This window comes from Delphinus delphis, chromosome 2 (assembly GCF_949987515.2).
Source record: "Delphinus delphis chromosome 2, mDelDel1.2, whole genome shotgun sequence".
NCBI classification, from domain to species: domain Eukaryota; kingdom Metazoa; phylum Chordata; class Mammalia; order Artiodactyla; family Delphinidae; genus Delphinus; species Delphinus delphis.
Window position 1 is genome coordinate 127,036,980 of NC_082684.1, and position 15,934 is coordinate 127,052,913.

Here is a 15,934-nt window from a genome sequence, read left to right on the forward strand (position 1 = left end):
CCAAATTAAGTACTCTGTTCATTCTTCATGTTTTTTTCTGCTTTGATGTCTTTGCGTATGCTATTTTCTTTGTCTATGTTTTTCTCAACTCTAAATGTTCCAACCCTTTTTATCTTCCAAGGCCTAAATTAAATTTTAGTTGCTCTAGAAAACAGCTAATTCCTACAACTAAGAGTGATCTCTCCCTCCTCTGAAGTCCATCAATGATGATGTGATAATCCAATATTTATTAAGCATTTACTATGTGCCAGGCAGCATGCTAAGTGCTTTTTGTGTGTTATCTTCTATCCTCTGTAACACTCTCTGCCTTATACCATGGATATTTGTATATACCTCTTCTTTACTAGCTTACAAGGTCCTTGAGGACTCAATCAACATCTTAGTCATTTTTGTTTTCTCCCAAGCCTAGCACAGGGCCTGGCACAGAGCAAGCACTGTATAAATATTTGTCTAATGAATGAATGAATAATTCAGGCAGGCAGAGTTAAAGTTTACCTTTGTTTGAACAAATGGTTTTCAAGCACCCTTAAACACTTGAGAAGCACTCATTTATATCCACATAATTAATGGGCTAAATTACAAATCATTCTTATCTTTTTTTTTTTTTTTTGCGGTATGCGGGCCTCTCACTGCTGTGGCCTCTCCCGCTGTGGAGCACAGGCTCCGGACGCTCAGGCTCAGCAGCCATGGCTCACGGGCCCAGCCGCTCTGCGGCATGTGGGATCTTCCCGGACCAGGGCATGAACCCGTGCCCCCTGCATCGGAAGGCGGACTCTCAATCACTGCGCCACCAGGGAAGCCCCCATTCTTATCTTTTTATGACACAGGTTTCCAGAGACCTTGGCTAGAACTCATTTTGTTAGTGTAGTTTACAGATGCGAAAATAAAAACCACAAATACACATAGTAACAAATTTCTTTTTGTGTAAAAATATTCTAGCATTCACAATAGTGTTTTCCAACCAATCAGAATTAACTAAGTTTTACAAGCTCCTGTTTTTCTTCTGTGCAGTCACAAGGACTGTAAACTCTTTCACTTTGGATCCACTACTTCTCGGCACTCTTGCTATATAGTACTTTGCATAGTTATGCATCTAGAAATGATTGCTGATTAACTGAAAGGTTTTGTGTTGGTTACAATTTATAATCACTCATTACTGTTTGGATCCTATTAGTTTGGTTACGGAGCCAGCACCTTAAGGGGGACTTGAGCCTTAGCCAATTATGGCAGTTGAGTCACTGCCCTGAGATTTGAAAACTATCCTTTTTTCCTTATTTCTTGCAGGCCCAAGAATGGAAAACTGGTAACAGTTAAGGCCCAACAGTCATTTCTGAAAGTCCTATTACAGATTGTTGAATTTTGTTGAAGTGATTAAGAATTATAGCTTGTGAACAATTCGCATATTAAAATTGTAGAGTAATCCTAATATAAAAATCAATCCTTTCACCAGAAGATCACAATTTCGATTTTTACTTAAAGAAATGCAAGTTTACTGTTCAAAACTAAGGCTGGTACAAAAATCATGTGAGTACTTTTCTCCCCCATGCTGAAGCAGAGATTAACAGTGTAAATACTGACACCCAAATTGTCTTTCAGAAAACCTAGGTAAAAATTAGAAGATTAAGGGCACAATAGCAGGGCAGTGCAAAGGCAGACCTGCTATAATCACCATCACAAAGGCCGGCCACCGGCAGACTGCAAAGTGTTTACTCAAAGCCCTGTGCTATCAATTAGTGTACATAATTATCTCAGGGTCTGCCAGTTCACAAGAGGCAGTTTTTGAAGGTCTCTCTGGGCCCCCTTTGTCTTTTACTCCTGTTGGTCACAGAAGGGCTTTGAGGACAAGCCTTCCTCGGCGCTCAGGCTCTGGCTGGCTTCCCTTGGCAGCCCCAACAGGAATTATGTGAATTCCTCTAGTATAACAACCACCAAGCTACCTTTCTCCCCACACACGGCTTTGACCTTGTGCTGAGACTATTTAACACATGCAACAAAGTGCTTTCAACAGGTCATTATAGTTTAAAAATATAATTTCCACAAAGAAATGGGAAGTATTGTAGCACAAAATGGGCTGTAAATATTAGAGGTAAACAAATCAGAAGATGTAGGAAAAACTCCCTGTATTCCTGTAGCTTGGCAGTATTCAGGAAATACTGGAAGATTGAAGGATGAGAGGAAGAACACCAGACAGGGGTCATTCTTCTTGTCTCTCAGAGAAGCAGCTTACACTGATACTGCTAAGAATTTCCTAGGTAAATTAAGCCAGGAAACCACCCGAACCTGCTTTTGCAGCAAGGCCTACCAATAGAAATTTGCAGAGTAACTGAGGTTGGAGAAGGAAATTATATTGGGTAAAAAATAGATGAAGAATTCTTAAAAACCACTAAGGGTTAATCATTGATTTATTTAAAATCCAGTTGTATATGTACATAGAAATAATTATACTTCATTTTATGAGTGTGTGTATATACGTATAGAATAAGGTTTTATATATAAACTTCATACATACACACTCACACTTTCGTCTGCCTGGATAATCCTTGGGCATGTCTAGAATCATGGAAAACCACATATATCCCCTAATTTGGAGACTACACCATCTACCACTCAAAAATTTCAAGTCAGAAACTTGGGAGTCATTGTAGACTCCTCACTTCCTTTTACATCCCATACTATCAGCTCTATGCCATTTCCCTTACATTTATTCTGTGTCCTCAATGTATCTGCTCCTCTCTATTTCTACTGTCTCCACAGCCCTCAACATTTCAAGAGCCTTTTTACTATTCCTTCTGCCTCTAGGCTCATGCCATTCCAGTCATTTCTATAGTTTTCAGGAGTGATCATCCTATCACAGAAATTTGAACATGTACGGAGTGCACTGAATACCTCATCTCCTGCCACTCTTCACAGTCACCCTATTGTAAACTACATCAAACTGAACATGAGACAATGTCTTATATATCCATAACTCTTGGTTTGGGTTGCCCCCAAAGCAGTCCCTGAAACAAAGATATGGGTGTTAGTAGTTTATCTGTGAGGAAGTAGAGAAGGAAAAGAGGGTAGGGAGAAAAGCTAATCAAGTAAGTGTTAGTGAACAGGTTACCACTGGGTCCCTTTGAGAAACCGTACAGAACATACCTCAGGATCGTCCCACTGAGGGTTAGCGGAGCTGGGATATTACCCACCAATGTATTGTTGGAGAGTCACTCCTGGGGGTGTTAACTCCCTGGCACTTCTAGCGAACAGCTACTTGTTCAGTGAATATCCTCAGGCAGAGAAATACAGGAAGCCACTTGTAGGTGACCTGATAGGCCACAGGCACCAATAACATCTACTATATCATGCAGTGCCCATATTATGCCCTTTCTCCCGAATGAATTCTTTACTCCACTTGTCTTCCTGGATCCTTTAAGATTTAGGCCATTGAAGCCCTTCTTGACCTCCTTTGGAAGTGCTTTACTTCCTTCTCTGGGCACATTCTCTTCTGTTGCAGCTATTATGTTGTAGCTATTAATTTGCAAGTCTGACTCCACACCAGACTCTGGGCTCCCTGAGGGCAGTAACCTTAGTACTTAGCTTGGTGTCTGGCCCAAGGCAGATGTTCAGTCAATGTCTACTAGACAAGGACATGACTGTGTGTGTTAAAGAGAAGAGGATCCTGTTTTCCACATATGTAATTGAGAAACTTTTCAAAGAAACAAAACGTATGCTACCATATTTTGAATAATATAAAGTCAAGTGTGTAGGAGGGAACACCAAGGGAGGAATCTTGGGTCCTAATTCAAGTTAGTTTGGCTCAGTTGCTTTCCCTATAAAAATGAGTGGCTATTAATGACCTTTAAACTTCTTTCAAGTTCCACAGATTTCAAGTGACTGAATCCATGTGTAAGTGAAAGCTGAAGCCCACAAACTTTACAACAACCACATATGGAAATGTTTATGTGTGATATTCATCTGTATTCAAGGAAAGAGTATAGGTGACAAAGACTTGAGACGCTGGCAGGTTTATAATGGTGTGTATACAAAAGAGTGAGTGTTGGAAGGGTCTCCTGGGTGAGAGGATACCTCCCAGGGAGTGGCCTGGCTACTGCACAGGAGCTAGCTGGGCAGCATGGCAGCCTCCAAGCTGGCAGGTGCCAGGGCCCTGGATGGAGCCCTGTCACTGCTGCCAGCCTCTGGGCAGTGTGGGACCACTCGAGCTTACTTAGGTCACAGACCTACACATAGCCACTTCCTGAGTTCTCATCAAATCCCTGGAAGGTAGGCTCTGGCTACATTTCTAGAGGGAACAGACTAAGTGGAACACTGACTACAGGTCGTGCTTGGCTTCCTTGATACTCAGACAGTCTTAATCTTCCTAGAAATGTGACTCAGGGTAGAGGGACTAGGCAAGAATAAGGAAGAATAGGTGGGTGTCGGGGTCCTATGCATAACAGACTAACAAATGTTGAGGAAGTTCATTTCAGGAAACAAATTCTCTTTTAAAATATTCTGAATATAGACATTAGCATTGTGTGTACATTGAATATGGCTGGATAAGATTTCTTTAAGTACCTAGACTTTATTAGTTTCAAATCATTAGTTTTCTTCTTGACAAATCCCTGAGATAGATATATATATATATATATATATATATATATATATATATATATATATTTGTATGCAGTGTTGTTTAGAATTTAATTGTAAGAAAATTGTTTTACTGAACATCCTTAATATGCCTGAGGGATAGGTCATATTTCTATCGGAAACACTGAGTCACTATTGCAAATGATTTTTACTTGGTAGGAGGGGAGAGAAAAGAACACGAGGCGGTTTACTCTGTCTCTCTTAGAGAATTACTGTTTTTGAGGACAGTCCACAGGTGGGGTGAGGGGGTTTACAGAGCCAAGCAGGCCAGTCGTAGTCCCTGGCACACTGGCTAAAACGATGCCCATGGGTCATGTGTGACGTCAGGAGGCTACTGTTTTTGGATGGCTCCTTTCTCTTATTCATGGAGATACCTTGGAAGGACAAAGGGGAAAATAAAGAACTTAGGAGGGGATAATTGAAAGCATGTGACGGTCAGGGCACTGTGAAGCTGTGCCGTGTTGCGCTGAAGGCCTGACTTGATTTGGTCTAGGCTTTGTCGCTGACTTGCTGACTCAAGGAGAATCACCTGATTCCTCTGGATCTCAGCGGAAGAGGAACTGGATGACTTCTAAGGTCTCTTGTAGAAATTATAGTTAAGTTTATGACACCAACAAGAAAAAAAGGTTCTGACAGGAGCATGTAGCCAGGGAAAATGAGACATATTAGACAAGTCTCAATATGGGAAGCCAATAAGGACAGAGGTAGCACAAAGAGGAAAAGAGCCCAGGATGACCATGTACATCCCTATGAAATGACTCCAAAATGAGCAAAATCCAAGAGATGTTTCAAAAGTTGACTCCAGACTGACATCAAGTAGAGGCCTTACCTTCCGGTGACAGCAAAGCACAGCGTGCACATTCCGTGTAAGAGCCCTGCGGCATGCTGCAGAAATGTGGCTGTTTTGGGATGCTCATCCACTGGGCCTTGCACCGAGAGGAAGCAGCCACAAAGCTTGTCGATCAGACCAATGTTCACCACGTAGCTAGATGTGGGGAGAAATGTGTGTTAGCAATCTGCATAGTCTGGCAACATCTTCACCTTCAAAGATAAATCTTAACAAACACAGGCTTAGACCCTTCAAGCAAGCAAACACAACACACATACGTTTGGGTACAGCATCTTAAATAACAATTTCCTAAGATTTAGTCCTGAATAATCAGCTATTTCTGTAAATGGTTCTCTTTTCTCTTTTGGTTATTCTGATGCTATTTTTTCAGGAAAGTGATCATCTGATCATTCTCACCGGTCTAGAGAGTCTGACAATAATTGAAATGATTTATAATGATCTCTATCCTCTTGAAAAGCAGTACTTCCTAAAGTACTAAGAAGCTAAATTCACCAGAATTCAGGGATTCAGAAAATAAGATAATGCTACCCAGACACTCCTGTTACAACCTAAACTTCTAATGCCACTTTAGATTCTCTACTTTTTTTTTAAACCCTATCACCATTAGAAGTATAACAGTGAGAATCTAATTGCTCTCTGTTATGAAAAGCAGCAGTCCTGAGAGTTGACAGTAACACTTATGAAGTCATTTTCATCTTTTCAGTCTATTAAACAGTTTTCCAGAGTCGTTTATTAACCTGGACCAACAACAGTAGTTCTTTTATTAGTCTACAAAGCAGAAATAATTGAAAATATCTGAAGACTATAAATGACCTTGTAGATAAATCAGCCTTAGCTTAGACATTTTATACCAATTCACTGCTACTGCATTTACATGTATGAAAAGCGCAGGACTCTGAATACAGCAGTTCTGGAAATCAACACATACAAACTTTCAGCAACATGTGCAAAGGAATTGATGCTTCTGCTTGTAAGTGCACTAAAATCCCTATCACTATTCATTTACTAATACAGTTTTTTGTAAAAGGAAGGAAAGCTGATGAATAATTCATGTTTGGAGCCTCTTCTAAGTTTACTATTTAAAAGGTATAAAATAATGTTCCCTTTCTCCTTTTACATTTGGAAATGCATTTATCTGGTTACTGAGCATCGGTGGCCTGTTAGGAACCAGGCCACACAGCAGGAGGTGAGCGGCCAGTGAGCTAGCAAAGCTTTATCTTTATTTTATTTATTTTTTTACATCTTTATTGGAGTATAATTGCTTTACAATGGTGTGTTAGTTTCTGCTTTATAACAAAGTGTATCAGCTATACGTATACATATATCCCCATATCCCCTCCCTCTTGCGTCTCCCTCCCACCCTCCCTATCCCCCCCGCTCTAGGTGGTCACAAAGCACCGAGCTGATCTCCCTGAGCTATGCAGCTGCTTCCCACTAGCTATCTATTTTACGTTTGGTAGTGTATATATGTCCATGCCACTCTCTCACTTTGTCACAGCTTTATCTTTATTTACAGCTGCTACCCATCGCTCGTATTACCGCCTGAGCTCCACCTCCTGTCAGATCAGCGGCGACATTAGATTCTCATAGGAGTGCGAACCCTACTGTGAACTGCGCATGCGAGGGATCTAGGTTGCACACTCTTTATAAGAATCTAATGCGTGATGATCTGGAGCTGAAGAAGTACTAGATGCTAGTGCTGGGGAGTGGCTGCAAATACAGATTATCATTAGCAGAGAGGTTTGACTGCACAGAGACTATAATAAATTAATTGCCTGCAGACACATATCAAAACCCTATCAGTGAGTGGCAAGTGAAAACAAGCTCAGGGCTCCCACTGATGCTGCATTATGGTGAGCGGTATAATTACCTCATTATATATTACAATGTAATAATAATAGAAATAAAGTGCACAATAAATGTAATGCGCTTGAATCATCCCAAAACCGCCCCCTCCCAAGTCCGTGGAAAAACTGTCTTCCATAAAACCGGTCCCTGGTGCCAAAAAGGTTGGGGACCACTATCCTACAGTTTTAAAATTGGGAAGTATGAAATGATGACCACTAACCCTATTATCTTATAATGAAGGAAAATGACATATTGACATACTGAACCCTAGCCCTGCAAGTTACTGGATGACCTTGGGCAAATTACCTTGCCCCTCTTAGTCTGTTTCCTTTATTAATGTAATAGAATGTTAGTATAAGGTTCTTGTAATAAGTGACTGATAAGCTAATACATGCAAAGAAGTTGATACATTTTATTGTTAGTTTTATTGTTACTAGTAGTATTTTAAATACTACTAGTATTTTAAATACTAGTACTACTAGTATTTTAAAAATAGATGCATGCAAACTTACTAATCATAAATACAATGAAAATGAAGACAACACAAAATACCATTTCACAAATATCAGATTGACAAAAATCAGTGAGTTAATATAAAACACTGATAAGGATATGAGGAAATGGAATTCCTATCCTTTACTGATGGAAAGTGAAATCTGTAAAATCACTTAGGAGAACAATTTGGTGTTACTTGGTAAAGTTGGACATGCATTTATCATAACATTCATAAATTCCTACTGTAGGCATATAAGCTTGAGAAACTCCCATATAGGTGCAAAAGAAGGTTTCTACAAGGATATTCATTGTATCATTGCTTGAAATAGTGAAAAAATAGAAACTATTGCCCTCAAATAGAAAATGGATGAACTGGGAATTTATTCATTCAATAGAATCTTTAGAGCAGTTAAAATAAATTTATCAGATTTACATGCATCAACATAGTGCTCAACCCCATGTTATGTGAACATAGAAACTGACAAAATAGTATGATAGCATTTATGTAAAATTTAAATAATACAAAAAATAGAAAGCAGAATATATCATTTATGGATATTTATTATATATAAATATATACATATAAAATTTATATACACAAATATATTTATATATATTTGTATATATTTACATATATACATATATATTACACACATGTATATAAAAATTTTATAAAAATGCATAGGAACTATATAAAAATTTTATAAAAATGCATAGGAACTATAAAAATTTTATAAAAATGCATAGGAACTATATATAACTATATACACACTCTAACATAGTGATTTACATCTTGAGCGAGAGTAAGAGGAAAGGGATGGAGATGGGGAGTTAGCTGTATCTACAACATTTGGTTTCTTACCAATAAGAAAAAAGATCTAAGACAATATGGAAAAATGTTATTGGTTACTGAAAAATGTTGTCAAGTTGGTACACAGGTATTGATAATTTTGTTAGGTGTATGTTGATATACTTCATCATAAAATAATAGAAAACTTAAATATTTTAAAAGGCAATAATGACAAACAGAAAAAGCATTTGAAACGTGTAAGATGAAGGCCTAATGTATTTTTCCCCCATGTTTATTGAGATATAGCTGATATATACATCATGTAAGTTTAAGGTGTACAATGTGATGATTTGACATATGTATATACTGTAAAATGTTACTGTTTTCCAGTTTCACACCACTGGGATTGGAAAAGATACTTGATATAAGTTATGTGTTCTCGAATTGTTGAGACTTGTTTTGTGCCGTAACATAGGATTCATCTTAGCAATTGTTCCATGCGTATTTGAGAACAATATGTATTCTGCTGCTGTTGGATGGAGTGTTCTATATATGTCTGTTAGGTTCTTTTGGCCTATAGTGTTGTTGAAATCTGCTGTTTCCTTACTGATTCTCTGTCTGGAAGATCTATCTATTGTTGGGAGTGGGGTATTAAAGTCCCGACATATTATGGTATTGTTGTTTTGTTCTCCTTTTAGTTCTTTTAGTATCAGTTTTATATATCTAGGTGCTCCGACGTTGGGTGCATAAATATTTACCACACCACTGTCATATCCTTGGTGGACTGACCTCTCTATCATATAATGACCTTCTTTGTTTCTTTTAACCATTTTTAGCTTAATATCTATTTTATCTGATATAAATATAGCTACTCCTGCTTTCTTTTGCTTACCATTTCCTTGAAATATCTTCCACCCCTTTGCTCTCAGTCTATGTGTGTCTTTAAAGCTAAAATGAGTCTCTTATAGGCATCATATTGTTGGATACTGTTTTTTTTTTATCCCTTCAGCCACTCTATGTCTTTTGATTGGAGAATTTAATCCATTTACACTTAACATATTGATAATTAGTGATTGGTAAGGACTTCGTATTGTCATTTCACTAATTATTTTCTGGCTTTTAGATCCTTTGATCCTTGCTTCCTCTCCTGCTGTTTTCTTTTGTGATTTGATGACTTCTTGTGGCAGTATGCTTTGACTTCTTTACACTATATGTATCTACTACAGGTTCGTATAGGCTTAAATAAAACATATATATTACATCCTATTTTAAGTTGATAAAAAGTTTGATAGCATACAGAAACTTTATACAATTGTCCCTCAGTATTTGTGGGGAATTGGTTCCAGGACCCGCTATAGATACCCAAATCCGCAGATGCTCAAGTCCCATCATTGGCCCTCCATACCCTCGGTTCTGCATCTACAGATTCAACCAACCACAGATTGTGTAGCATTGTAGTATTTATTGAAAAAAACCTGCATGTAAGTGGACCTGCACATTTTAAACCTGTGTTGTTCTAGAGTCAACTGTACTTTTATTTCTCCCTCCTCATATTTTAGGTTATTCGTGTTATAATTTATGTATTTTTATAGTGTTCATTCAATAACAAATTACTGTGGTTATGTTTATATCTATTATGTTTGATTTTTTTTTTTTTTTTTTGCGGTACGCGGGCCTCTCACTGTTGTGGCCTCTCCTGTTGCGGAGCACAGGCTCCGGACGCACAGGCTCAGTGGCCATGGCTCACAGGCCCAGCCGCTCTGCGGCATGTGGGATCTTCCCGGACCAGGGCCGAACCCGTGTCCCCTGCATCGGCAGGCAGACTCCCAACCACTGCGCCACCAGGGAAGCCCTATTATGTTTGATTTTTAACTTTCAAACTAGACTTGTAAGTGAATTATGCACCACCATTACAATACCAGAGGATCGAATTTTGACTATATGTTTACCATTACCAGTGAGTATTACACATCCATATGTTTTTTTCATCTTTTTAAAAATTTATTTATTTTACTTTTGGCTGCATTGGGTCTTCATTGCTGCATGTGGGCTTTCTCTAGTTGCTGCGCGTGGGCCTTCTCTGGTTGTGGCGAGCAGGCTTCTCATTGCAGTAGCTTCTCCTGTTGTGGAGCACGGGCTCTAGGTGCGCTGGCTTTAGTAGTTGTGGCTCTCAGGCTCAGTAGTTGTGGCTCACGGGCTCTAGAGCACAGCCTCAGTAGTTGTGGCTCACAGGCTTAGTTGCTCCACGGCATGTGGGATCTTCCCGGACCAGGGCTCGAACCCGTGTCCCCTGCACTGGCAGGCGGATTCTTAACCACTATGCCACCAGGGAAGCCCATCCATATGTTTTTATGTTATTACTTATCATCCTTTTCTTTAAAAAAAAAATTATTTATTTATTTGGCTGCGCTGGGTCTGAGTTGAGGCACGCGGGATCTTCATTGCCACGAGCGGGATCTTCATTGCGGCATGTGGGATCTTTAGTTGCAGCATGCGGGATCTTTAGTTGCGGCATGCAGGACCTAGTTCCCTGACCAGGGATTGAATCCGGGGCCCCTGCATTGGCAGTGCAGAGTCTTAACCACTGGACCACCAGGGAAGTCCCTATCATCCTTTTCTTTAAACTTGAAGAATGCCCTTTAGTATTTCTTGTAAGGCAGGTCTAGTGGTGATGAACTTCTTCAGCTTTTGTTTGTTTGGCAAAGTCTTTATTTTCCCTTCATTCCTGAAGGACAACATTGTTGGGTACAGCATTCTTGGTTGACAGTTTTTTCCTTCAATATTCTGAAAGGCTGTGCCACAGGCTGGGCTTCTTGATTAGGTTGGCTGCTTGCTGTGCTCTGATGTTGAGCAAGGTCACTGGCTGGCCTCTCTGGCTGGGAGGGGCCTCCATTTATATCTCATAGTTGGGTGGGTAAAGAAACTGTCTCTGTGGTTGGGAGAGTCTTTGTCTGGGCTCCATTGTGGGGTGAGGATGCAGGCTATGCTCTGTAGTTGAGTGGGACAATAGCTGGGCTCTAAGACTGCCCAGGGTTACTGTTCAGTCTTCCTGGTTATGTGGGGTCAGAGGCTAAGCTCAACAGTTGGGTAGTTCTGTTGGCTTGGTTCCCTGACTAAGAAGGGCTGTAGTTTGGGCTTTGCGGCTGCCTGGCTTCCCCAGCTGGCCTTCCTAGATGGTCAGAATAAAGGCGATGCTGAGCTAGAGGGCAAGGATGATACTTTGCTTTCCTTCCCAGGTTGTGTGGTAAAACAAGCTCTACAGCCAGTACAGTCTGGGGACTGGGGACCCTAATCAGCAGAACTGCCAACTGAGCTCTGTGGCCAGATGGGGTACAGGCTCAGTTCCACAGATGGGCAGAGCTGCTGCCTGGGATCTCTTCTTGGGCACCACTGCAAGCAGCAATACAGTCCACCAAGATCTGAGTGCTGACTGCTGTCAGCCCCTCCACACCTTTCTACTTGATCACCAGTGGTCAAGCTCTGCAGATTCCCCCAGCAATCCCGGTGACGTGAGACCCAAGTGGAAGTGTCCCACAATGCTGGGAGAGCTGGATGTCCACTTGGGCTCCCTCTTCCCACTGGAGAAACCACAGGCTTGTGGGGGGATGGGGGCTCATGCAGTGTTGTGCTGGCCTGTGGGAGGGCTGTTGTGGTCAGAGTGTAGCTGCTCCTCTTATTCTTCTAATGTGGTACTTCTTGATCTCTGAGGTCTGGGGGGAGATGCTTCAGTCTCATCTACCTCCTGCATTCTGAGTTTTCACAATGGTTTCTTGTCTATGGATAGTTACTATCTGGCTTTCTTGTGAGGCCATCTGTTTGATGACAGAATCTGATCAAAAGTAATGAACTAAGACCTTGTAAACAGAGGATTATCACAGGGAATCAACACTGATCCTGACAAACAGGAGCATCATCTACAGCACTGGACTCCATTTCATAGTACAAGACGGTCGGCTGTTCTTTAGCACATCCCATCCATATCTCAGCAAAGTTCTGGAAGCCAAGAAAATCCAAGATCAAGGTGCCAGCAGGGGTGGATTCTTCTGAGGCCTCTCTTTTTGGCTTCCAGATGGCTGCCCTCTTGCTATCTTTCGTATGGTTGCCCCTCTATGCATGTGCCTAATGATTTTAATACATGAAGAGCTTTTACAATTAAAAAAGTCAACATCTCCAATAGAAAAATGGGCAAAGTACATGAACAGGCAACTCACAAAATAATTAAAATGGCCAGTGAACATTAAAAAATGTTCAATGTAACTACTAATACAAAAAATGAAATATTTTCGCCTCTCAGTTTGGCTAGGACTCAGAAGAATGATGATATCCGACAGTGTCTAGGCTGAGGGTACAAGGACGTACTCATATGTAATCTTTATGTAGGACAATTTGGCAATATGGATCAAAATCCTTAATGCATATTCTTTGACCCCCCAAATTATACTTCTCAATGTTTAATAGAAGACAATAATCAATTGTAGGGAAAGATGTTCTTTACAGTATTATCTGTAAGAGTAAAATACTGGAATAAACCTATGTAAGCAATAATAGATTACCTAAAGCAAATCATGGCTACATAATTAAATACTTGGAAAGCCAGTAAAAATTCATTTGCAAGTTTCTGTTGATTTGGAAAAAAGCACTTAAAAAAAAGTATGACCAAACAATGTGTATAAGTATTACAGTTTTTTTCATAAAGTAACCACATATATATGTACCAAAACCAAAACAAAACCAATGATTATCTTTGGGTGGTGGGATTAAAGATAATTTTTGTGTATTCAACAAAATCCATTGTGCTTTTCTGTGTTTTTCAAATCGTTTTTCTCACTGAGCACATATTAATTTTATAATTAGGAAACAAGTTATTTTAAAAAGGAGAATGGGGAGAGAGGCAGAGGCAAGCTATCTGCTATTACAAGAGAGACTGCACTCTTAAAGAAGTAGCAATGGAGCAAAGGTAAATCTGAGATATTTACAAGGTAGAATCAATAGGTACTAAAGACTTAATTGGATGTTGGTTTGGTAAAGGATTGTGAAGAGTTTTTGACAATGCTCAGAATGCTGGCTTAAGTAACTGAATGGAATACTGGTGCTACAGATAAGGACAGAAGACACAGGAAAAGTATCTCCTTTGGGTGGAAAGATAAGGTGTCCAGTTTTGAACTTGTGGAGCCTGAGGTGCCTGTAGTACATCCTAGCAGCTAGGAAAGTGCTTGGCTAAAGTACAGTTTTATGACTTCTCCTTGAATAGATGCCTTATGTTTACTAATTTTTGATTCCAAAAGGCTGGTATCAGTGACTTGGACTATCTATTTGCCTCTAGGTTGCAAAGTTTGATTTCCCTGTTTTGAGAGACAGATATAAATTTCTAATTGAACATGATGAAAAGAATTGTGCTTCAGCAAAAGACCATGAATAGCCAAAGGAATCCTGTGAAAGAACAACAAAGCGGGAGGTATTACATTTCCTGATTTCAATCTATATTACAAAGCTACAACAATCCAAATAGTATGGTACTGGCATAAAAAGAGACATGTAGACCAATGGAACAGAATTGAGAGCCCAGAAATAAACCCATGCATATCTGGTCTATGAATATTTGACAAAGGAGCCAAGGATACTCACTGGGGAAAGGATACTCTCTTCAATAAACAGTGCTGGGAAAATCAGATAACTACATGCAGAAGAATGAAACTGGACCCCTATCTTACACCATTCCCAAAAAAAGAACTCAAAATGTATGAAAGATTTAAATGTAAGACCTGAAACCATGAAACTCCTAGAAGAAAGCATAGAGGAAAAAACTTGACATTGGTCTTGGCAATATTTTTTTGGATATGACACCAAAAGCACAAGCAACTGAAGCAAAATAAACAAGTGGGACTCCTTCAAACTTAAAAACTTCTGCACATCAAAAGAAACAATCAAAAAAATGAAAAGGTGACCTGCAGAACAGGAGAAAATATTTGCAAACCATATACTGGATAAGGGGTTAATATTCGAAAAAATAAGGAACTCCTACAATTCAATGGTAGAACCACAAATAATCCAATTAAAAAATGGGCAAAGGACCTGAATAGACAGTTTTCCAAAGAACATATACAAATGGCCAATAGGTATAGGAAAAGATGTTCAACATCACTAATCACCAGGGATATGCAAATTAAAACCACAACGAGATACCACCTCACACCTGTTAGAATGGCTATTATCAAAAACAAAATCACAAAACTAAAAAGCCCCCCAAACTAAGAGACAACATTGGCAAGGATGTGGAGAGAAAAGTGAACCTTTGTACGCTGTTGGTGGGGAAAGTATATTTGTAAAGCCACTATGAAAAACAGTATGGCGGTTCTTCAAAATATTAAAAACAGAACCACCATATGATCTATCAATTCCACTTCTGGGTATATATCTGAAGGAAGTGAATCATTATCTTGAAGAGATACTTGCATTCCCATGTTCACTGCAGCATTATCCAGAATAGCCAACACATGGAAACAAAGTGTCCATCAACAGATGAATGGATAAAGAAAAGTGGTAAATACACACACACACACACACACACACACACACACACACACACACACAATGAAATATTATTCAGCCATAAAAAATAAGGAAATCCTGCAATTTGTGACAATATGGGTGGCCATATAAGGCATTATGCTAAGTGAAATAAGTCAGACAGTAAAGGATAAATCCTGTATGTTCTCACTTACATGTGGAAACTAAAAGAGCTGAACTCACAGAAACAGAGTAGAATGGTGGTTGCCAGAGGCTGGGGTGGAGGGTCGGGGAAAGGGGGAGATGTTGGTCAAAGGGTACAAACTTCCATTTATAAGATGAATAAGTTCTGGGGATGTAACGTACAACATGGTGACTAAAAATAACAATACTGTATTACATACTTGAAAGTTGCTAAGAGAGTGGCTCTTAAATGTTTCGAAACACACACACCCGGTAATTATGTAAGCTGATGGGAAGTGTTAATGAACGTTACTGTGGCAATCATTTTGCAATATATATGTGTATCAAATCATCACGTTGTATAACTTAAACTTACACAATGTTATATGTCACCCATATCTCAGTAAAGCTGGGAAAAAATTGCAGAGCTTCAGGGTTGATGCATTTCCTGAGCAAATTTCAAACCAGTGTTTTTTTCAAATTGCAATCTGCTTCTACCCTACTCACAATACTGCTTTCCTAGAACTATGCTAAACATTTGACACAGACAATATTTGCATCTTACAGAAAAAAGAATTCTGATGTTTGATAGCCGAAAGATATTATCTGGATATTCTGTTAAAGGATTTTTT

The 15,934-nt window shown here is 39.4% G+C and overlaps 1 protein-coding gene and 1 non-coding gene across 2 annotated transcripts in view; both read right to left on the minus strand.

Moving 5' to 3' along the window:
* Positions 1-15,934, minus strand: part of SCAPER (S-phase cyclin A associated protein in the ER) — a 493,174-nt gene that overhangs the window by 67,388 nt on the left and 409,852 nt on the right. Inside the window, exon 27 of the mRNA XM_060005554.1 lies at positions 5,459-5,614. Coding sequence (XP_059861537.1) covers positions 5,459-5,614 — 156 coding nt within the window. The remainder of the gene's footprint in view (positions 1-5,458; positions 5,615-15,934) is intronic.
* On the minus strand, positions 11,139-11,211 carry TRNAG-GCC (transfer RNA glycine (anticodon GCC)). The gene has a single exon. It is a non-coding gene; the product is annotated as a tRNA-Gly (tRNA).